Source organism: Coptis chinensis, chromosome 8 (assembly GCF_015680905.1).
Source record: "Coptis chinensis isolate HL-2020 chromosome 8, ASM1568090v1, whole genome shotgun sequence".
In the NCBI taxonomy this organism is placed as follows: Eukaryota; Viridiplantae; Streptophyta; class Magnoliopsida; order Ranunculales; family Ranunculaceae; genus Coptis; species Coptis chinensis.
In genome coordinates this window covers 1,626,643-1,650,169 of record NC_141463.1, presented here as the reverse complement: position 1 = coordinate 1,650,169, position 23,527 = coordinate 1,626,643, and the positions used below count along the sequence as shown (strand labels likewise).

The following is a 23,527-nucleotide window of genomic DNA, read 5'->3' as shown; positions in this document are numbered from 1 at the left end:
ATCCGATGCCTTATGGTATGGGCATACAATACAGCCTTTTAAGACACCTATAGGGATGTCTCCTTATCGCCCTCGCTTTTGAAAACCTTGTCATCTACCGATTGAACTTGAAAGCACCGTGGCTCTATGGGCCATCAAAACCTCAATTATAATATTAACGCTGGCGGCGCCAAGAGAAAATTGTAGTTAAACGAGCTTGAAGAAATTCGGAGGATGCCTATGATCTCTCAAACCTATAAAGCCAACATGAAAAGAGTGCATGACAAGCACATATTGAGAAAAATTTCAAAGTGGGTCAAAAGTTTTGATGTACAACTCAAGATTACATATTTTTCCGTGAAAATTAAAAACTCATGGTCCGGGTCCTTTCATCGTCTCGGGCCATCACCCCTTATGGGGCTATCACTTTGAAAAATGTAAATGATGATAGCGAATTTCAAGTAAATGGCCAACGCCTTAAACATTATCATGAGTTGCGCTCTCCAGATGTCGAAGAGACTCTTCTCAATGATCCAGTCTACACAGACTAATAGATTCGCTGGTGTACTTCTTTCCAATTGACTTAAACAAGAAAAGTACGCCATTAGGGTAGCTGGGCCCTCTTCTATTTTCTTTTCTACAAATCTCTAGAGTGTGTGGTTGCAAGCCGAACCTTAGTCCACAAAAAACTCTACTTCAGAACTGAGTATAAATGTCTTCTGATAATCGAGCAAACGTGCCGCCTGGAAAACAATGGATACCAAAAATTTCAAATCCTTCATTCTCCTCCCTTTTCTATTCTCTTCCTCGCAAACTCCAACTCATCATTTGGTGTAAATCTCACCCATCTCGAATTGGTAATGGTCGTAGTACTTTTGCTCAAAAGCGTGCTGGGAGGATGGGGTTGTGTATGAATTGTCAACAACGCCTTCGTCTGTGTCTTGATCTATTATCCGAGAGATGAGCCGTATAAGATATATTATTGTCCGACAATCAGCTAAAGAGCAGGATAAACTTCGTTGTCGCCCCATTATTCCCACAGGTTGGGATTCGTCTTGAGGATCTGATGTTAAAAGACTCACATTCGTCTTGAGGATCTGACGTTAAAAGACTCACATTTGTCTTGAGGATCTGACGTAAAAAGACTCAACATGTATATACTCGTTTGTTTTTTTTTTATTTTTTTTTTCTCTTAGCACCCAGCATGGTGCCCAAAGAGAGTCGTGATATGCAATATATATCGGACATTTCCTAATTCATGGGGCATTGGATTCCACCCAAAACCAACCCCCGATCGGTTTTCTATGACTGATTTCGGGCGGTTTGAGGCCATACCATATGTACTAAGGGTAATATTATTATTAGACCATTGCACATTGGTCGTGGATGGTACCATCCCCGAACCCTAGGCCCCCAAAACATAAAGGTTAAGCCACCGTCTGGATTGGGTTCCGTTAAGCCCGAGCCGACATGAAAGTTGCCCGAGTTAAGCTTGTTGGATGTGTTGTTTTATTTGACCGCGGTGTTGTTGACATCGCTCCTCCTCGACTTGTACATTTGTATATAAAAATTGTAAATAAATAAATACTAAAAAAAATAATAAATAAATAAATAAAAAGGTTTGAATGTGATTTTGTCATATTCTAGTGAATGACATTTTTAATGCCGATCGCTTTGATATATCATTGTTTCAATTTGAGTTTAAAACGAATCGAAATTCCACGCTTGAAATTTCGAACATTTCGGGACATAAGGGGAATTTATGGAATTCATTTGGGTTTGGGCCAAAAATTAGACCGACCCAAAATCACGGACCCGCATAAAATCCACACGGGGCACCCACACGACCAACCCTCACATTTCTTCCCCTCAAAATCCGGATCTTGGTCTCCCTCACACTCACCTCAAGAGACGCCTTCAGACTAATTCAACCATTGACGCTGGCTAAACTCCACCAATTCGAACTCCCCTTCCTCCAAAGACCATCTCCTCCATCACTCCTAGCAATTTCCACCCTCAGAAATTCATCTAGACCTTGCTATGGCAAAGACGGGTGAGAATCACAGCTTGAGAGAAATTTTGAAAATCTCTACAATTCGGATGTTTCATCTATTTTTCACGAGGAAATTGCTAGTAGAGAGTGGGAATATCTCTTGCATCAATTCCAGCCGATTATTCCGAAGATTTGGTGTTGAAATTTTACGACAATGGAGGTTTTCGGTGATGAATTTTGGATTACGGCGGATGGGTTGAACGCGAACTCACATCGAGTTAATATCGAATACGCCATTGCATTCCAATAAACTCGATAGTCCGACCTCGCTTTGTTGTCGAGTATCCCACTACGGTGGACTTAATGTTTGACACGCTTCTCTAGGAGAGTACAATAATGGCTCGAATCTGCGCGGTACCAAAGACTCGCCGCATCTAAAACCAACTAGCCGCCACTCAATGGCCGGGCGCATAACGCCATTGAACTTCAAAGACGCCCCGACGTGAACAAGACATTCTTGCACCTGCCGTGGATCCTCCAAGAGAAGAAGAACACTTTCAGTATGGTCCATTTCCTGGGCCATGTTCTTACGACCGCTGGCCAAACAAAGTTAGCTCCTCTTGTCAGACTTGTTACTCAACCTTTTGCTTAACTTAGTGTTCCAATCCAAATCGGCTTTCATTCCAACAAGGTCTTTCGAGAATTTTGGAATTTTCGAGACTTTGGTTCTAGACCACTGGGACCCAGAGAGCTAGAGATGATATTGAGTGTGATAACGCACCTCCTCCTCCCCTTCACCACCCGAATTTGCTTTAATGAGGCTACCATGCTGAATCAACACTCCCATGGAAGCCTTGAGACACATGAACACTAGTATGTGCGGGATGTTTCTTCGCCGAAGAAGAGATGCTTACTTCCCAAAATGACTTCCAAAGAAGAAATGCGAATCACCAAGGCCGCTTTCCAGAATGATGATGGCAAATCAGCCGCAATTCCAAGATCAATTGCTACAGTCTATAGGCCACATTCCGCCACCGCCAAATTGTTCGTCGTGGGTCGACGACGAGAAAACCTGGTTCATCTTCTCGCTAACCCGAGGATTCCCAGAGTCGCTTATTTCCTTGGTCTAGAAATGACTATGTCATTTATTTCCCTTATACATTGCATTTTTAGTTTTCTTGTGATAAAAATATTATATATCGGTTGATTTCTCATAATTTTGTATCTCCAGACGATTTGAATGAGAAATTATTTATGTTATGCAATTATTGTACTTTATAATATAGTAGATTGTTCCTTGATGCATTGGGCCTACTCTCAAAGCCCAACGGTCAGAACCCAACGGACTGATCCAAATGGTCAGATGCCCAATGGTCAGAAATCTAATTATAAATACAACTCTCCTTTTCCATTTTCACTCATCCCCTTCTCTCACTCTTCACAAATTCCTCTTCACAAATTCTCATTTTCTTGATCATAATGAATCCAATCGAGAGATGGGAAAATGAGCAACGCGAATAGGCTATCACCATATTCATATTCGATAATGTGTTTATTATTATTCTCATTCATTACTCATGCATAACATGATCCAACACATATAGATCTATGTAACCATCTCTCTTTCTGTCTGTCGTTTTGTATATTAGTATGGTGTGTTAAATAATTCTCACACATTTGTACGGGTTACGTATTAAATGGAGAAGTTTCGTATAAAATATTTGTGTATATTAGTTGTCTTTTCCTTTCTAAAAAAAAAAACACCATCCAAAACCACCAAAATAATTAATTGTACTCATGGTGTTCAGAGAAGATCGCGCACGCTACAAGGTACGCATAACACTTGTCACACATGCAGCTCGATCCATATTCTATTACTGCGGTATGATCATCATTTCTGAAATTACGTGTAAGTCTAACTACCCTGTGAAACTTTCCTCCGTATTTTCTAACATTGAACCATCTCATTAATTGTTTTTGGAAATCTGACATGACAAGATTTACTATGGATCCCCATTGTTGTTATTCATAACCACATGGGTCATTAACTACACTTGGAATCTAGATTGGTACAGACTCATAGATTGGCTATAAATCTCTTCTTTTTCAGCCATTCTCATTCAAACAATTTTCACTATCCTTCCCTCAGTAATACTACCAAATGGATCAACCAAGAAAAATAATGCCCGAAAAAGACTACCTAAAAATTTTAGAAGATGGCCGGTTTTATCCTTATTTTGACACCGAAATAATATGTCGGGGATGGACGTCTCTTCTATATCATTCAGCAACTTGTTATTCTCGAGAATTGGTTTTGATGTTCTACCAATTTATAGGACCCTGAGAATGGAAAATTCTACTTCAATGCTTATGGACGGCGATTGAATCGACTAGGGAAATTATCTTGGACATACTTCAAATACCAATGAATACCTCACCAGAGTTCCTTTTTCCAGAGTCATCATTTGATTGCTCAAAACTTTACTAAGAGCTACCAATCTTTGTATGGTGACCATAGACATCTTGTTCTTCAACATGGAGAAGGCCAAGGAATTTTGAAACATTTTAAAGTCTAGAATCAACGAAATTGACATCACGCGGGACTTTGACATTAAAGGATTGAGTGAAGTTTTTGTCAAGGTCAATTCGCAATCAAACATCTCCAAGTCACCTGCTCCAATCGGTTTTGGAATCAAAGAGATGATAGGTACATCTCATATTTTTAGTTATTAGTTCCAAAAACAAGAATTTATTGCAAAGACTCAACTCCACCTGCTTAGGTTTTTGTCAAGAATCAAAGAGATGATTTTGTCTAATCCAACACCTTCGAACGGATCACCGTATCTCTCTCATATATTCTTTCTCCTTAAACAAGAAAGTTAGTTTAGTTTAGTTTAGCATTAGAATCTAAAATCTACCTATAGTTTTAATCCCTTTTCCAGTCCTTCATATAAACATACACTTAAAAAAGTGGAACGATACAAATTATGATGCGTCGTTCAATGGGGTTATCCAAGTCACAATTTCTCCGTAAACACCACTTCAAAGAGCACATATTAGTGTACTCCAAAACACTACTCCATTGGTTTTGGATTCTTGATACTCGAATGAACGTAACGACCCAAGCTCAAACCCCCTAACATTTCTTTGATGAAAATGCCATGCTAAATTTTTTAATCCCATGGAAGGCATTCAATTTCTTCATCAAGGCATGCGGGAACTACACGCTCGTCAGAATATCATCATTACAACTCTTAAGGATTTCCAAGAATGTCAAGCAAAACATGATGTTGAACAGGAGGAAATCTTGGAAAATCATTCTCAATCCTTGCAAAATCACGCTCTCCTTATGGAAAATCAAACTACACTCTCTGCCAGCAAAGGGGACATTCAAATGCAGCTCGGCCAACAAATGGAAGAACTAAACAATCTAGTGCACGATATGCGTCTCCAAGATCAACATAATAATCTATAATTTTCTAATATTACTAAGTCAATAAATAAATAATCGTATATGTTATTACGTTTTTCGTCGTATTATGAATTTTGTCTTATCTTTGGTCTTCTTTTGTATGAAATGCTTAGTAGGATTATCATCATTTCCGTTGTGACTAATATAATTTTAACATGTGCTTACAGGAGGGTCTATTTTCTTACATACTCATTTATCCATCCAGTTTGCCTTTGTCGTTAACTATTTCTTTACTTCATCCACTATGGCATCTTCATCAATTGCATTTTCATCAAACATGGTATCTCCCAAACTCATTCCCCGAAAGCAATCCTTTCAGATCTATGATGGATTCCAATACCTATGGCCATCTCTTCCGCGACTACATTACAAACATCGGGTGGTCTTCCCTAATTCTTCAACCCCACCAAACTTATTCTCCGAAGTTTGGCTGCATACTTTTATGCTAATATGGAAGACACACCAAGATTCAACCATGCGCATGGTTTCTACTTAGACGGGTTCACAATCCTAGTTGGTGACACACCTCACATCTTTTCTCAACAACAACTTGCCCTAACTTTGATCTTCCATACCATGAACCTCGGGCAGATCATGGCATTACATCTATCATAATTTTACCGCCTTTCAAATTGGAAAGCATTTCGCGACTCTTATGGTGATGGTCTTGAGATTAAACGAAGGAAATGGCCATGTGCCATGGCACGACATCACCATTCCATTAGCAAGCATGACCATGAACATGGGGACTGCGATGTTGTTTATACTCCTGAACATTATGGGAGATTGGCATTTTTCTACTGCCAATGAGGCTGCTTGCGTCGTATTCAGTGCCCTAGCTTAAGGTCATACATTATTTAACATTTTAGGTTGTGTTATCTCCAACCTGAAACGAGCTCGTACTTTTCAGGATCAGTATATACTTTTACCGATCACCGCTTGCCGAATCATGAAGACACATTTCCCACAGTTTGCAGCTACTTTTCATGACTGGGTCAAGGTAGATTCTATGTGCCCGGCAAACAGAATAATTCATTCATTGAGGTTTCGGCAATGGAAGTGTCCTGCTCGGTAGCTGAGACATGTTCGTTGTTACCCAAAGGATGAAAATATGAAGAAACATTTGAGGAAATTAGGAAACGAATAATGGGCAGAAATTTGGCAGACTATTATCTTTTGGCGCGATGTTAAGGAAATGCATTTCCTTAAAGAGGCCGCCAGACCTTCACATCCTACTGGATGGTAAATTTGAGCTTGCCATTGTACATATATCTAGCTAAATAATTATGTTTCGTGTGCTATTGAATATTTTATTGTTTCTTTCTGAATAATATATTATGTTCTCCAACCTTTCTGTCCAGCAATCTAGCCCTAATATTGCTCACGGTTCTTAGGTACTTTCTCTCTTTATTTATTAATACTTCGAGGACTAAGCATCATTCTGTTTAGGGGTGCTTTTAACCTGTAGCAAAAATTTGGCATATTGTAGCCTGTATATAGTTTTTATTTTCATGATAATAAGTGTACTTAGTGACAAAGTCTTGTTTCCTTTTCAATGATGAAAATTGTCTAGAAATCTCACATTAGTATATGAATTAGGATTTGTTTTTTAGAAACTTAAGATAATACATATGCAATAGTTTATACATCTTTTCATGAACATTCATGCACTGAGTATCATCGATTATACATGGCAGTAAGTTTCTGGAACCAACGGTTAGTTACTTAAACTATAAATCCTGTGAGAATCTAACCAAAAGCCTTAACATGAGTGATTTGTATGTGTGATGACATAGAGGAGTAGTTCTTCCGATTAGAGAAAATCACGCTGTCTACTTACTTGATCACCACCCGAACCCTAGGCGAGAATTTAGGCCTTCTTTGGATCGACATAGCTAAAAATTCTTACCTGTTACAAATTTTACCGCTAGTCACTCCACTGAACCTTTCATCAAACCTTTCAATATTCACCAAGAATTCCTTACCCATCTATTACACCAAATAAAAGAACCTACCTAAGTGATGAGTATGAGGAATAGGATGAAATGTGGAAGAATAAAGAGAAAGACTTGTCCCAAATAAAAAGAAAAATAGAATCATGTTCTTAAGTTATATATATAAAATTAAATTAAAAAAAAAAAAAACAGTATCCAGAGGCTTAAGAACAAGGTCGGAAAACTCAGTTAGAAGAAGGAAAGAAAACAAGGATTTCTCTAGTGTAAATATATGAAGGCCCTATTCTCTCAAACTCGTAAATTTTGATTATCCATTTCCATTTTCTTGTACACTATCACCTAAGCCTCACAATACCTAATAAAGACCTCTAGCTCAATTAGGAGTATGGTGGTGTGATAATAAGTAGTAGACGTGATTGATCGACATCGGCTCCTCTAACTGTCATTGAGATGTGAGAAAACATGTGCCCACTGCATACTGGAGTTAACAAAACCTGAGTGGTAAAATTTTGAGTGGAATGGTGTTTCAACACATACCTGTGAGAACCCATTTAGGCACGCTATCCAAAGGATCCAGAAACAACCCTGCTAGTACATTTCAATAAAAAGCACTGCATGCATGATCATATGTAGATGTTTTAATTATTGAATACATATTAACTTGAGTTTCAAAGAAATCAATCCTCGTTCCCTACTAAGGAGATGTATGGATATTTGAGATTAATTTAGGAAACGAAGTTTATCGAGTCATTGAGAAGATAAATGAAGTTTGTGAGTATCTTCTCCGAAAACTCTCACGAGGCTATAACTCGTCCACTAGGGAATTCCTAGTGGTTTAAGGCCTTGTTGCATATGGTCAATGCAACCGCACTCTGCGAAATGAGAATTAATTAGGACTACACATTTTTGGTCACTTATCTGTTTTCATGTCTCTTCTTTGCTTGAGGACAAGCAAAGTGCTGTTTGGGTGTAGTGTGATAAGCACCCAAAAGTGTATTATGAAACCCCATTGAGACATATAAATTTGGTTAATTATGTGTTTAATAATCATGAAATAAATATGTTTTCATACTTTTGCAGGTATTCGCAGTAAACATGGAAATATTATTTAAATCTGCGATAAAGCACGAGGAACGACATATATATGAATTATTCAAAATCCGCACAGAAGCATCAAACTTCCGAAGCTCCTACCTCTTGAACCAGGACTCCGAATGCGACAAGTGAGCTGCTCAGACAATCAGGGCGATAAACTCTATGCATAGGCGGGAAGTTGTAAAATTGCTCAAAGACCGGACCCCACCGGATCGATCGCACATAGGACCTTACTATAACGGGCCCACAAGATTGGATGAGTCATCAATCATGGAGCATGTCAAGACAAAATGACAAATTATTGGTGCAAAGTTGACACCTTGCATGTAATTAATTAGATTAGGTGTTAATAGTGAAAAAATGCAAGGTGTCACTTTGTTTTAATGTGGTGGATAAAAATGAAGTAAATGTGGTTTTGATGTTTCACGGAGGGAAATGAGATTTCTCTCAAATGGAGAAGAAAAACAAAACAAGGGGGACACTCCATTTACTCCCTTGACTTTTTTCCTTACCTTGTATTATTTTAGTTCCTCACCATTTTATTATTTAGTTTTGAGTTTTGTAAAAATAGCTTGTAATAGTTTTAATGGAGGAAACTTGGGTTTTCTTCTAGTGAAATAAAATCAAAAGCAAGTGAGTTTAGATAGTTAGTCTTCTTCTTCCTTTTTCTCTCTTTTGTTACTTTCTAACTTGTAATCCTTTATCCCAAGGATCATGAGCTAACTTCCCTTTTTGGGGAGTTAATAAAACTCATGTGAGGGAAAATGTTTGTTGTTGGTTTGGTAAGTTGTTTAGGAAGAACAACTAGACCTACATCCTATCCCAAAATGATAGTTGGTGTAGTGTCTAGTTAGGGATCAAAGTGATAAGCTTAGAGATAAGTCATTGATTTGGTTCCACTTGCTAGCATGTATGAGCTTAGAGATGAGTCATACATGTTAGGGATCAAGTTTTCTTCTATTAGGACTTGTCTATGAGTTCTAGGAAGAATAAAATGAACTTATTAAAACCAACAACAAAAGTTATCTTCACATGAGGAGGATTAACTCTTCACCTTTTCTTTTAGTAAATTTTATTGTGTCTTAGTTGTATTATTTTGAAACTTAATGTTTTTTAATGTTTGTGTAGTAAAGAAACCTAGTATTAGTATTAAACTTACTCACTAATTCTCTAAGAGTAAAAACCAAGTTGTAGTTTGTCCTAGACTTTAGGTTGGTTCGAATCCTTACTTCAACTTTACGAACACGAAGATCGTGAGTAAGGAAACTTTGAATTCGCATTTTTCGCCAAATTAGAGAGTCAATAACTAACGTGGTAGAAAGAGGAATATCAGTGTATACGCAACAACATCAGGGATATGAGGAACTTCAGGCTGAGGTAGTTAACATTCGTGCAGACAGAGAAGATCTTGGTTCTCAGCTTATGAACTTAGAGGAGCAGCTTCGGAACATCCAAATAGAGAGAGGAGAGGCATCGAGTGGTAAGGGGCATAAGAAGAGAGCTAAATAAATTTTATGTAATATGATAGGTTTTAGATCATTTTGGATATTGGATCATAATCATAGATTTTGGATCATTTTTATCGTTTTGTACACATAATCATAATCATAGGTTTTGGATCATTTTGGATACATAATCATAATCATTTTTATCATTTTTAGATACAATTGCACAATTCCTAATTTCTTCAATTGCACAATTCCTAATTTTTAGAAAAAATGCACGCGGTGTTGGCAAAACCGCGCCTATAGAAGCCCAAGCCTAGGCGGTATTGGCAAAACCGCCATAGAAGCCCACTTAGCAGCCCAAGCTCATGTGGTGTTGGAAAAACCGCACGGTTTTGCCAAAACCGCATGAGAGATTTGATATAGTACCAAAGCTGGAACCAAATTTTGGCCGATTTGGTGTTTGGTTTGGTGTTTTCATCAACATGTGACTCTCCTGAAGATGAAAAAATATCAAATTGTTGGAAATTTGGTGTTTGATGCTAGGAAAGTGTTTCTCTTAAAGATGCTCTAATGGTATCAATATTATAAATTTAGACCCAAACCCATAAATTGACTAAGAATTTCGGTAATTTCGGTTTTAGCCCTGGATGAACATTAATTACGAATTTAGGACAAAAACGGGCTGACATCAACAATTCAGCATTAATCATTAATAATTTCACTATAATAACATTTTCGGGCTGATGTCAGCAAGTTATTTTTTATTAATACAAATTATGACCTTCTCCGATATACATGCAAACACCACTATGCATGTATGATATACACTGTATGTGTATACTAATATGCACACACCATTATGCATGTGTATAACACACATGCAGACACTAGTATGCATGTGTATATTATACATGCACACACCATTATATATGTGTGCAACAAACATACAGACACTACTACCATACATACACACACCAGTATATATGTGTCTAACAAACATGCAAACACTACTATGCATGTATACAATATGAAATAAATTAAATTTCTCATGTTAGTCATAACATGAAAAGCAGAATTGAAAAGTCACGTGGGAGTTTTCCCACAACCACTAACCACAACATTTTGATTTAACTGATAAAAACTTAAATGGGGGTAATATCGTCACAACCACTGACCACAACATTTTAATTTAAATGATAAAAACTTAAATGAGGGTAATATCGTCTTTCAGCAATAGTCAATCCGGTTTGTCCTTAAGCCATAATTATTTGTCGACCGAAACTAGAAGCTAAATTAATCCTCAATTATGTACTATTGGCCTGTTCTCTGGTAAACAGGTTTTGTTGGGCTTGGTTTGAGATTTTAAACCCGTCTATTTGTAACAAATTATTGAACGTGCTTAATTTAGTGGGGTTGGGATTTTGCCACGTGGAGGTTTATCCATTATCTAGTAGGCATGTGGGTGGTCTCTGACCGTCTGGACTAGCTTGTTCATCAACAAACATTGGATGACTAACACTAATCACACAAACTCATACAAACATTTTGGATGAATGACTGCATTTTTAGTATATATTAGTTAGATGACTACATTTTTAGTATATATTAGTTAGAGATGCAGACTTGCTTTTCGTATGCCGGAACAAGTTTTGGTTTTGATTCATATGTGCAGTTTTATTGAGGCAATGGAAATATTGGAGGAAGTTGAAATCTATAGTTTAAAATTTTTAAGATGAAATTTTTTTGTGTTTAAAAGCTGAATTCTTTGTAGACTAGAAAGCAATGTACCCTTCTTAACGACGGGTGGGTGTTATTGTTCGGCATTTGTGTTATCCAATGTAGCCCTCCTCCAGGAATCTTTTAGGTAGTTTATTTGTGTTATCCAATGTAGCCCTCCTCCAGGAATCTTGTAGGTAGTTTATGTAGGAAGAAACGAAATCCCAAGGGAAACATTTATGTATGAAAATTCAATTTTTTTTTTGTTATTGGAGGATTTATTTTTCTTTGTTCTTGTTCGATCTATGCAAACTTGTGTGATGCCCATAGTCACTCCTCCATATACTACATATATGGAATTACAAAGCAAATAGAAAACTTCAGCAAATAAACTATAGCTCCTAAAAAAAATCTTGTACTAATGGAAACCCTCTATAAGTTCCAGTAACAAAAGTGTTGTGGCTGTAAGTTACATAAGAAGAAACAAATGCAGCGCCAGAACTATCACGTTGAAGAAACCCTCCAAATTGCATCTATCGTTGAAGAAACCCTCCAAATTGCATCTATCTTGCTAAAATAGTTGGTGTTCCCTTTGTTCATTCTGCAGACTCAGATAACTTCAATTGGCACAACAACTTCTCCAAAATTCACTCCTAATTGTACAACCAGCACCAGAACACAGTGATGTTCTTATAGACCTGTAGTGTATGCAAGGCATACTCAGAGTGACGGGTTTTATGACAAAACAATCTCTCCAGCACATGCCACATAAAGATATCCTCTATGAAGCTCCACATTATCATCCATACAAGTTCGCTAGTCATAATGACAAACTAGTCTGAGTCTTGGAAGCAGGAATTTTCTCTTACTCAAAACATGGTAGCACGAAACACACGAAACATACTTAATGATTCTGCAGAAGATATCCCTGAATGTTGTCAAACAGACAAATTACATGACTACATCCCACTTTTAAAAGCTAAAATTTAGCAACTGACATGTAAGGGTACTGACCACAATGCTGTCCAAAGCCTTAGTCTGCATCACCAAGCCCATCACTTCCATCCCCCCTCTTGGATATGGGAGCAAACTGAGAGCTTGGTCTCTTGGTCTGCCCTGCTGCTTCAGCATTCTTGCGCAAAACAGCACCAGGAGATGGATATGGGCGTTGCTGAAAGAGGGGACCCTGAAATATGTAAATTTGAAGTTTGTCACTCAAAATTTTTATCTCATCTAGCATGCCCAAAACTGCATCCTCCCATCCTCTAATACAAGCGCTGTTGGAGTATTGACTAGCGAGACTAAGCTTTTACTTACATATATCAATTAGAAGTTGCGTCGACGTATGCAAGTAACATAGATAATATTATTGAAGATAAGAACATGTGTTCCTTACCGTAGCTGTGGTATCTGCTGCTCGTGGTTGTACTCCTTTTAAACCAACTACCCTGCCAAATCAGCAACAGTCATTCTTCAGGTGATCTGACACTTACCGAAACAACTAGCTCCAATGGCCAAAGGGAAAAGTGTTGAAAATTGAAACATTATTTTCATAATTAATAAGATGTTGGTAGCCCCAAAAAAAAATAATAAGTTCATTTTTGGAGTTAATATTATACAATGCCTCTTCCAGATTCGCAGGGAATTTAGATGATCAATTACTAGACCAACACCGAGAAAAAAAATGTTTAAAAAAGAGAAATATGAAAGGGGCATAACTCACCAGCCACCACGTGGAGCGTCTGAATAAGAGCTTGGATCCATGGGGTCCAACTCATCGTCCTCAGCTTGTGAACGTTTCTTGTGGTCTTTTTTATTGCCTCTTCCCATTGGTGGTTTCGAACTGGACCTAGAACTCCAAAGTGTGATCAATCAACAGAAGCAAGACCATACTCGTTTCATTCTGACAATGCTAATTCAGGCACTTCACATTATGTTAAAATGAAATTTGAGTTTCTACTTTAATGTGCTTCCCCTCATGGCAAAAATGAAAAAAGTACAATGTCCAAAACTGTGTAAGGCTTTAGATCATTTGAGGATCCAAGTTCCATCAACGGATTGGACTAATTCTACGCCAGACAGTACGTACAGTCTAAGGTAGAATCATAATGGCGCGGTCCTTTATTAAAATAAATGGTAGCCCAAACTCTCGTTTCCCTTCAGGACGACAATGACAAAAAATTTGCAACTCTTTCTCCAAGTTCAGCAGTAAGCTTCCAAAGGCTAACCAAAATGGCAGACCTTAAAGAAGCTAAACCAAGCTCTGTAATGCAAGTAGTTCAACAAAAAATATAATGCACGGAGGTGCAGCTATAGATTTCAGGAATGATAAAAAAAAAAAAAATTTGATAATTTACTGCACTACATGCGTTTCTCTTTGTTACCCATGATTTCTAATCAACTTCACCACAGTTCAACAAGGTCAGAAGCTTCAGTAAACACATGAAAGTTGAAGACGTAATAAGGAACACTGGAGGTGAAGTTGTGGAAAGCACATGTCTTTGGTTGCAACTTGGAAGACTATTGTACATAATATAATGATCCATGGAAGCTTATTTTTCAGATAAACATGTAACCTAAAGCAGAGTTTCTACTTTCTTACGATATCTAGGGTTTCTACTTTCCTACGATATCTACTGAATAATTATATATCATCCGTGGTCGCCAAAAAAACTGCAGGTGCCGACTAGCAAAGTCGGTAAAACCTTTGGGTGATGATACCAGAGGTCTGGGGCTCGAACTCTGCCAGCATCAAAGAGTTACTGGTCTCATTTAAAACAGGCTTGCCAATCAAAAAAAAAAGATAGGTAAAACTAGTTAATCGGAGTTCTTGTCATTCATCAGGGTTCAATATTGTAAAAGAAAAGAAGAAAGAAGAAGAATTCGTTGGGTTTCTGTATCTCTATCATGTTTGCGCTGGAATATATTGGACTGTGGGATACATGAAAAGCTCATTACCATGGACTCCATGAAATAAGATTTCATAGTAAGCAGCCAACAGAGCACCTGATCGGATGTCAGCTCAACAAAATCAACATTAGCACAGCTGATGCAAGTATTTCCTTATAGTTAATTACCTTTGGTTGGGCACCATCTGGCTTGAATCTTCTTTCATATTCAAAGTATTTCTGAACTGGTGCTGACTATTCAAGTTAGGTGCCATTTTTTGGTGATAAGGAAGATTAAGAACCCTGCACCCAGAAGAGAAAAATAATAGATATAAAATGTATCATACTATGAGACAATAACAAAAAAATACAAATGTAATATTTACAATGTTGGATACTACCACACTCAAAAAATCAATAAAATTCATTAAAGCAACATAATCGGAAATACGTATGATGTGATTACACGGTGATAAATATCCTACTCGCTTTACACTGCTACTAAAGTTGTCTTAAAGAGTTTAAGATAACTTAACATATAACATCAAGAGCAGTGGCAGAGCCAAGAATTTGTTCCAGGGTGAGCCGGTGCGTCACTACAAGTTTTCCACACAACTAAAATATTGTGTCCACAGCGCTTATGTTTTTTGTCTCAGTTGAATTTTCTATTTCAATTGGAAAGTGTTGGAATGTGGATCACTAATTATGCTGTAGGTCTCATTATCTTATGTTCTAAGACTCGTTATCTGGGGAAAAAAAGAGTTTATAGGATTAAACAAGATCAATATATATATATATATATATATATATATCGGTCAGACTACGTTGACACCCCGAATTGACGCCCCTACTAAACACAATGATTTAATAGCCGATTTTTGGTAGATATGATCTCCCTACTATGGATATGATCTCCAAAAAAAATCAGCTCATTTCAACGTAGCATGACCGTATATATATATAGGGATGGTTATATGAACTCCACCTTATAGTGACTCCAAAGTTACTCCACTCCTAAAAGTGCACTTATAATATGAATTGATAGCTAATTTTTTACGGAGATATACATCGCATGATGGAGAACACCCCCACAAAAAATCAGCTCAATTAAATATGTTTAATTTTGTCAAAAGTTGTTATGAAGTTAAAAAGATTTGGGCCGTTGGATAATTTCGTAACATTTTAAATGATTTTTGACAAGGTTGTACCCCATCTTCGAATGAGCTGATTTTTTGTGAGGATGATCTCAATTGTATGGAGAACATCTCCACCAAAATTCAGCTTCTAATTCATTGTATTTAGTGGTGGAGTAACTTTGGAGTCACTTTAAGTGGAGTTCATATAGCCACCCCTATATATATATATATATATTGAGAAAACTAAACATACTATACTAAAAACACTATGAACTCATCAATTGATGTAGATTTTACAAATAAGAAGTGTAATTGTCTATGAGGCAAAATTTTATATTGTAAAGTTGTAAACTATTAACTATCTCAAGGTGTTTTTTCCGATAATATATCTCAAGTTTTAAATTGAAGCTGGTTTCCCATGATTGGAGGAGCATGCAAGCATTAAAATCACAAGCTTACTATGACAGTACTAACTTTCTTTCACTGTATTCCTTACATTTGAGTCAACGTGTACCCTTTTTGTTCCCCAGTGTTAACAATGAAGTTACCAAATGACTTTTAGACCCCTAATAGTTCTAATCCTTACAATAAATTAAACTTTTACTCTATAGGCAAAAGAGAGAATTCAAGCAAAAGTGGGATTGGTATCAAGTGAAGTACAGAGAGAGTTTCACTTTAACAATTTTACAAACAGTATACTAGTAGGTTTGCCAAAATCCAAGGAGAGCCAGGGCATCGCCACTGATCAAGAGCATTACATTAGTGACATGTTATACATGTTAGAGTTGAAGAATCCAGCAAGGAGATATGGATAGGTCATTGAAGTGTCCAAAGTAGTAAAACTTAATGGTTCAGAACTTCAGTCCTTTTAAAGGAAATGAAATGTTGATTTCTAACTTAGCTGAGGGAGACCTGAAGTAAGGTTGCTCCATAGTGACCTGGAGATCACAGATTTGAATCGCAGAAACAGCCTCATGCAAGGGAAAGCTCAAGAGCCTCGTGCCCTGAGCTAGTCCCTATATTATTAACTTAGCTGATTCCTAGCTGAACAGCTGAAGTGTAGCAATTTAATATTTTTTTCTTTTTCTTGTTTGATTTCCCCCATTGAAGGTTGCATCTTAAACCAATTACAAATAGCATATACAGCGAAATCAAAGAGGTAGCCATTAGTAGTAAACTGGAAAAATGGTCAAGAAGAAGAACTAGTAACAGACCAACAGGCGATATCTAAGCACCATTAGACCATAAGTTCAAAAGGTAATAGCTTGCTTCGTACTTCATTAATTTCAAATTTTACCAAACCTTCCAAATAGCTTTAGTAATAGGCAGCAGATAAAGGTACTCTTTAAGATAAATACAAAGTACCACTACACACGTACCATATACAATGATTGCAATAACCCCAATCTTGCACAAGGCCAAGTCCCCATCCACCGCATCCCATGCATTTCCGCGATATGGATGATTTACTACCACTTTCAGCAGGCGATTCCGTAGAGGGCATCACGGCACCCTGTTGCCATGCATTCTGCTCTATTGTGTCTGGTTTATTCCATTGAGATACATGTGTCTTTGTATTGTAGTAATACTTTTGACCTGCAGAAACACAAAGAAGAATAAGAAAGAATATACTTCTGTCTTCCTTGCTTGTGTATGATTTGACATTCCTCCCCATTTCCTTTGGGTTATCACACATAATGGAGATCAACTGAAACAAGGGGCAGATTTTACTAGTAACAGAGGATTAAACCATCAGTTAAAGCTCTGGGAAATGTTGGGCGTTAGTTTTTCCAAGAAACAAGAAGTGTTCATTGTGTTCAACCTATCTTCCTAATGAAATGCCGAGAAATGTTGTGAGAAATGGAATTCTGGTTCATGCATTAACTATTTTATTCCGGTCTTGGGGCATAAACCTTTAAAGACTTGAGATACTCCTAAAACACCGAACTTGTTAGTTCTAGAGGACTTCAAAAATTAACATATTATGCAATTACATTGACATTCATACTAGCACATATTTAATTATTGATTAATCCTGAGTCCCTTCAGATTCTCAGCCAGTATAGCATCTCCCAATTTTCCCCAGATTGCAATCAAATTTATATCCTCTTCATAGAACTATCCAACTCAGAATTGCATTATTGGTTTTTATAAGGGGGAAAGAGACAAATCTAGCATCCCGTAAATTCTGTTTTCTACATTCATAGTTTCTTAAAAATAAAGAAGATATAAAAAGTTAAAAACATGGGAGCACTCAAAATCATACCTGTTGTTTCATCCAAAGCCTCCTGCCAATGTGGTGGTAGATGTGACGTTGATGGAGAATGAGAACCAGTAGCAGACTCCAAAGGACTCTCCCATTGGCTTTTGCTAGTATTTTGATTATAATAAAATACAGAGCCAGTTGAAGGGTCTGTTGCTTCAATCTACATGAGAAATCCATAACATGGAACCCAATCAGTCAGGTAAAGAACAATCACCCATGTATAACTATTTTAGGGGAAAGCAAAAACAATAAGGCACAATTTTCAAATTTAGATATTCAAGAAGGATCTTTAAGCAATGAGATCTGCACAAAAGCTTGAGATAGCAAAAAGAACAAAATCACAAGGGAGCATTGAGCAGAACATATCGACACATGAATAAAGTCATCACGAGGGCTTCCAGGCCAAAACTTGGTCTCTTCAACAAGGTCACAAAGGTATAAGCATAGTTTACGTATTTCAAGAAAAACTAAACGCGAAAATCAAATATAATCAGCAATAACTACTCTTGTTTAGCTGTTTATGAATCTAACACGTTAAGGACTACTGATCGCAAGTTTTAGGTAACACTGAGTACATATTAGGGAAAAGAAAAACAGATGATATCTGTAACTCAAAGCCAATGCCAAATCCAAACTACAACAAAACAACTGCTCCAAGGAGGTTGAAATTTTGGAGAACCATAAATATGCTAAAGCAGGCAGCCAACTTCACAACTATGTTGCAAAACATACAGCTGATATGTAACGAAAAATCTTGGAAATAGGTGAGAAGTTAAACTCACCCACCCAGGAGGTAACTTCGTGCCAGCTACAGGTTTAGTTGATTGAGTCTCAAACTTCTGAAGTTCAAACAGAGGCAATTAGTGACAAAACAAATATAAGTAACAAAAGTGTAAATCGTAAAAAAAATTAGAGAGTAACAGTCAGACGGACTCTACACAAAATCATTTGAAAGCCAACTGCTAAAGGTGCACTACTTAAACCGAACCAACTTGATTTAGGGATATCCTATATGGCTTATGTAAGGAGATATGGCGACTGTCTGGCAATGTAATACAGGTAGATAAGTTGTGTGTTTAACCTCTTTCATACTTTCTTTTTAATAAATAAGACCATTTTCAAAATGTTACACCATTTAGAGTACAAGATTACATATCTAAAAAAATTCTGAGCCATCATATATACACTTATACCACATTCAATATGGTTAGAAGTATACGAAAAGGCAGAGAAATTTATAAGAAATATCTCCACATTAAAGATATTATCTTACAAAAGTATCAGCTCATGAAAAAGGATTCAGAGTAACCCCATAGACATGCACGGTAAGACTAAAATTAGATCAATGATATCGAACTTGCATTCTCTGTTATGTCAAGTTTTGTTGTGTCATCCTTCAGAATGCCCCTTGCTTTCAATTTTTGCTTCAAATATTCAGGCAACTCTTTAGACACAGTTTTCGATTCCGCTTCACCCTCCTCTTCAGGTAATCTATGGGCTGGTTCATCAATCTCACCTCCAGATTTTCCTGAAGAATCAAATACGTTATCATTAACTTGTCTCTGAAGGAATTTCACGAAGACCTGAAATACTTGGAAAGTCAAGGAAATTACCGGGTATATTAATAGAAGGCCTTAAGGCACCATAACTAGCACTTCCACCTGGTACGCCATACCCATTTCCAATCTCTATATTGCCTGACATGAAGAGAACAATGAGGATACTTTCAACTTCAGCAATAGAAGAAACCAGTAGGTAGCAAGTGATTGAGCTCATAGCCTCCACACAAAATAAAAATTAAAAACAGTTCACACACACACACACACATGTTATTCATACAATGAATATATGACAATTTATGCCCAGGAAAACAAGTTTATTGGACATAAAGGTTGTCGTCTTAAAAGCTATGGATAAGCTCTGACTAAACTGCATTATAGTCTGAGTATCAACTATAAAGATAACATCAAATTTGAAACAAAAGAAGCTTGGTGTAAACCTTTTTCAGGAAATGAAGACTTTCCACGTTTTGACGCCATTTCTGTACGATGCTCAGTGGTCATCTTCAGCAGATGCTCCTAGAAAAAATTAGAACCAAATAGATATGGGTATACCAGTTAAGCAGAAAAGCTCCAAGATAATCCACTGTAACCGTGCAAAGATTGATGACAATACCGTAATCGTGCAAATTGAAATGATATCTTTGAAAGGACAAATTGAAAGAATTCAGTAATATGCCGTACATCATACCTTCAATAAATTTGAGTCAAAACGACCTGAAAGGATATCTTTTCCATCCTCAGAAGGTCCAGTTGCACCTCTCACTTGTCTGATATCACAGATAAGCGCACAATATATACTCCATCATTTTTAGTTTGAATGCCAATTTCTAGACTACAATCTCAGAGTTAGAGAACAAAGCCGAGACTAACCTCTGATTATGTATGACTTGTTGGGTGGTTATTTCCTAATGATCAAATACCAAGAAATGAGAAAACAGCAGAAGAAACGAATTAGAACAACAGTAAAAATAAAGGGTTTCTTGTAAGATATTAAATAACCAACAGCCCAAAACACGTAAGAAGGTAAAAACAGCATACTTGTTCACGAAGCACAGCATCTTGAGCAGCCTTCTCAATATCAATTTCTTTTGCTCCATGCAACCTCGAGTAGCCAGCAGATGCATCATGAACATCTGGATAATGATGATGGGACTCATATTGTGAGTTTCCTTCAGTTGATGCTCCTTGGACTTTTTGCTTCTTGTTCAACTGAACTAATTCCTCGGACGACGCAGTTAATATTTGTGCTTGCTGATTTGTGCCTTGTGCAGTACCTGCATGGGTTTGAAAGAACGGCGTGCCAGGCTGAGTGATGTTAGGTACTTGTACTGATGAATTGGGAGCAAATGGAGGATAATAATGTTGTTGTTGCTGTGGTGGATAAAAATGTGTAGGGAAATTCTGATAAAAATGATGAGGTCTAGCATTGGTATTAAAAGTTTGAGGATATGGGCTAGATTGAGTCCCAGGAGGGATGGGTTGTTCATTTAAGTTCTCCATAGTCAACTCTGCAATGGAGATATAAGGAAAAAAAAATGTGACATACTATAATCAAATTTCTGTTCCAGGCGTCACCAGTTATTAGTCTAAAGCACAAAATATTAAAAAGTTAGAAAAAGAGGTGTTACCTCAAATATTCATAACCCTCTAATCTTCTTTTCTGTTTCGCCGAAAACAAATACGGTAAACGGTAGCTTTTTGACCTTTTCAGAATTCCAGGCGCACTTTCCAGGCGGGTCCTGGCACTCATCAAATTGGATTGAGCAACCCAAAATATATATATATATATATATATATACGGTTTGTCTAGAGTGCCACTCTTATAGTGACACCCTTATCTCACACTTCTTCTGGTCCCTTGGATCTCTTCTCTAGATCATCAGATCTAATTCACTCAAATATCCGATATTTCAAGATTTTAAAGTATTTCGGAAACCAAAAAACGAAAAAATGCGAAATGTTTGATCATCTCTCACGGTCGTCCTCTTCTCCACTCCAGAAATTTTCGAATCTAGAAAAATTGTTTACCAAACAATTAATCAATTTTCTTATCAACAAGAACATTATTCAGTTTCAGAGAACATTATTCAGTCTCGAAAAGTTTCTCAATTTTCGATCTAAGCTTCTTATAACTAGATCTCAGTTATGAACACACAAGAAATTTTTTGATCTAAGCTTTTTATAACTAGATCTCTTCGATGAAGCATACGGTTTGGCATACAAGAGAAACTCACCAGGCTCAAAGTCCAATCTCAAGATGTAAGCAATAAAAACCTCAAATCTATTTTATAATATTTATTCATCCTTTTTATTTTTTTATAATGTTTTCTCGGTTTTGGATAACATCCGTAAGTTTGCTAAGAAGAGTTTACCACCATCTCAAATCGGTGTGCTTCTTCGTGATTATCACAGTATCGCTCAGGTCAAAAGTGTTACTCGTGCTAAAGATCTTGCATATTCTCAAGTCCCACGGTACTAATCCATTTTGTTTTCTATTTATTTATTCACTTGTTTTTTGTATTTTAGTTTTAAAAATGGTTGCTTTATATTGTGGGGTTGTAGGGCTTGCACCTAAAATTCTGAAAGATCGTACCATTTGATTAAGAAGCCGGTTGCTATCCATAAGCATTTGGAGAGGAAATCAGAAGGATAAGGACGACAAAGTTTAGGCTGATTTTGGTTGAGAGCAGATTCATAAGCTCACTCGTTACTACAAGAGGACCAAGAAGCTTCCCTCGGTCGGAAATAGTGAGTGGACTTCGCACACATTGTTTAGTTATATACGGTTGTTGTATGCACTTATTAGTATTGATGTCGATATTCATATTTTATATGAACTGAATGTTTTGAGAAATAATTGGTGAAGTTTGGGTTTATGGTTGCAAAATTAGAGATCCGGGCTTGGATGCATGTCTCTGTTTCCGCTTAAAGAGTAGACAATAAAATCAATATAAACCTATACATTCGGGTTCAATGCATTTTAGGTTTAAGCTTCCCTCTTGAAAATCACTTGGTTCTATGTCAATGCCTATGGTTATTAGAATATGGTATGTAGTGTCTTAAGTTCTAACTTCTAAGAAATGATTGTATTTTAATGTGAAACTTGGTGTTCCTCCCCTTTTTGGCTAACTTATTTGCTTATCGCTCTGTTGCCTATTGTTTTAATTAAGTCTGTGTTATGCTCAAAGGCAATGATATATTTATGTTTAATAATTGTAGATTTAGGTCTTAATCCATAAGTTACCAAAATGGTGCTTGCATGTGTTTTTGTATTTTTCATAATTGTTCAATGTATAATGAATTATAATAAGTTGGTTCTTGAATGTTAGAAGTCTTGCTTCATTCGTTGTTGTTGGTTCTTGAATGCTAAAACTTAAAAGTCTTGCTTCATTTGTTGTTGTTGGTTCTTTATAGACCATGACTTGTAGGTAGGGACATTTTCCTGATTTTATGGGAAGGTGGTTCTCAGATTATAAGATCCCGTTCCCATGTATTTTCTCAGATTATAACACCCCATCAAACCTCTTTTTGGCTTTTCTGATTTTATTGAAATGGTATCTAGTGCTATGATACTGGAGCTCTTCTTTTATGATGCTATCTTTCACGTGTTGCGTTTCTTACTTATATAAAATCTGTTTTAGATGCTTGTCTAGCTCGTTCGATGCTTTTCTTTTTCTTTCTTTGTCGCGATGAATCCACCTTTGCCGGCAAGACTTTGGTAGCTTAGGTTGAATTCCCTTACTGGGCTGGTGAAGTTCATGTTAAAGGTGTTTAAACGAAGATTGTTCTATTTAATTTTGTGAGGAAAATGGAAACTATTTTATGTTAAAGAGTATTGTGCTTCTGGTTGATTTTGATTCTCTCAATGGGCATTAAATTTGGTTGATATTTAATCTTGTGATGTGCATCTTTATTCAGTTTTTCATTTGTTTTCTTTACAAGGGTTATTTGTACTTTTTTGTGAGGTGTAGTTGCTTGTAAACTTTTGGTTGTCTTGGACCATATATATGTATGTCA

At 36.8% G+C, this 23,527-nt stretch overlaps 1 protein-coding gene across 3 annotated transcripts; it reads right to left on the bottom strand.

The window, feature by feature from the left end:
- Nucleotides 1–12,053: 12,053 nt before the first annotated feature.
- On the bottom strand, nt 12,054–21,301 carry LOC147479245 (uncharacterized). 3 transcript variants are annotated; one of them, XM_086577306.1, is made up of 15 exons: nt 21,139–21,301; nt 20,549–21,018; nt 20,381–20,415; nt 20,199–20,277; nt 19,948–20,026; nt 19,562–19,645; nt 19,310–19,476; nt 18,731–18,787; nt 17,949–18,108; nt 17,062–17,278; nt 14,736–14,849; nt 13,382–13,507; nt 13,055–13,106; nt 12,673–12,844; nt 12,054–12,586 (listed from the first exon to the last, which is right to left on the bottom strand). In XM_086577306.1, the coding sequence occupies exons 2-14, from the start codon at nt 21,008–21,010 to the stop codon at nt 12,692–12,694; spliced, it is 1,785 nt and encodes a 594-aa protein (XP_086433432.1). In that variant the 5' UTR covers nt 21,011–21,018; nt 21,139–21,301; the 3' UTR covers nt 12,054–12,586; nt 12,673–12,691. The 3 variants fall into 3 exon arrangements, with proteins under 3 accessions (XP_086433432.1, XP_086433434.1, XP_086433433.1); XM_086577308.1 differs by having other exon boundaries at nt 12,054–12,571; nt 12,657–12,844; nt 21,139–21,272; XM_086577307.1 differs by having other exon boundaries at nt 12,054–12,571; nt 21,139–21,272.
- Nucleotides 21,302–23,527: the final 2,226 nt, after the last annotated feature.

Excerpts from the sequence above, each read along its gene's own strand:
- LOC147479245 (XM_086577306.1), bottom strand. The coding sequence starts at position 21,010 with ATGGAGAACTTAAATGAACAACCCATCCCTCCTGGGACTCAATCTAGC. Across the intron at positions 19,477-19,561 it reads GCCTTCTATTAATATACCCG|GAAAATCTGGAGGTGAGATT; the intron begins GTAATTTCCTTG and ends TTGATTCTTCAG. Across the intron at positions 18,788-19,309 it reads AACTTGACATAACAGAGAAT|AAGTTTGAGACTCAATCAAC; the intron begins GCAAGTTCGATA and ends TTTGAACTTCAG.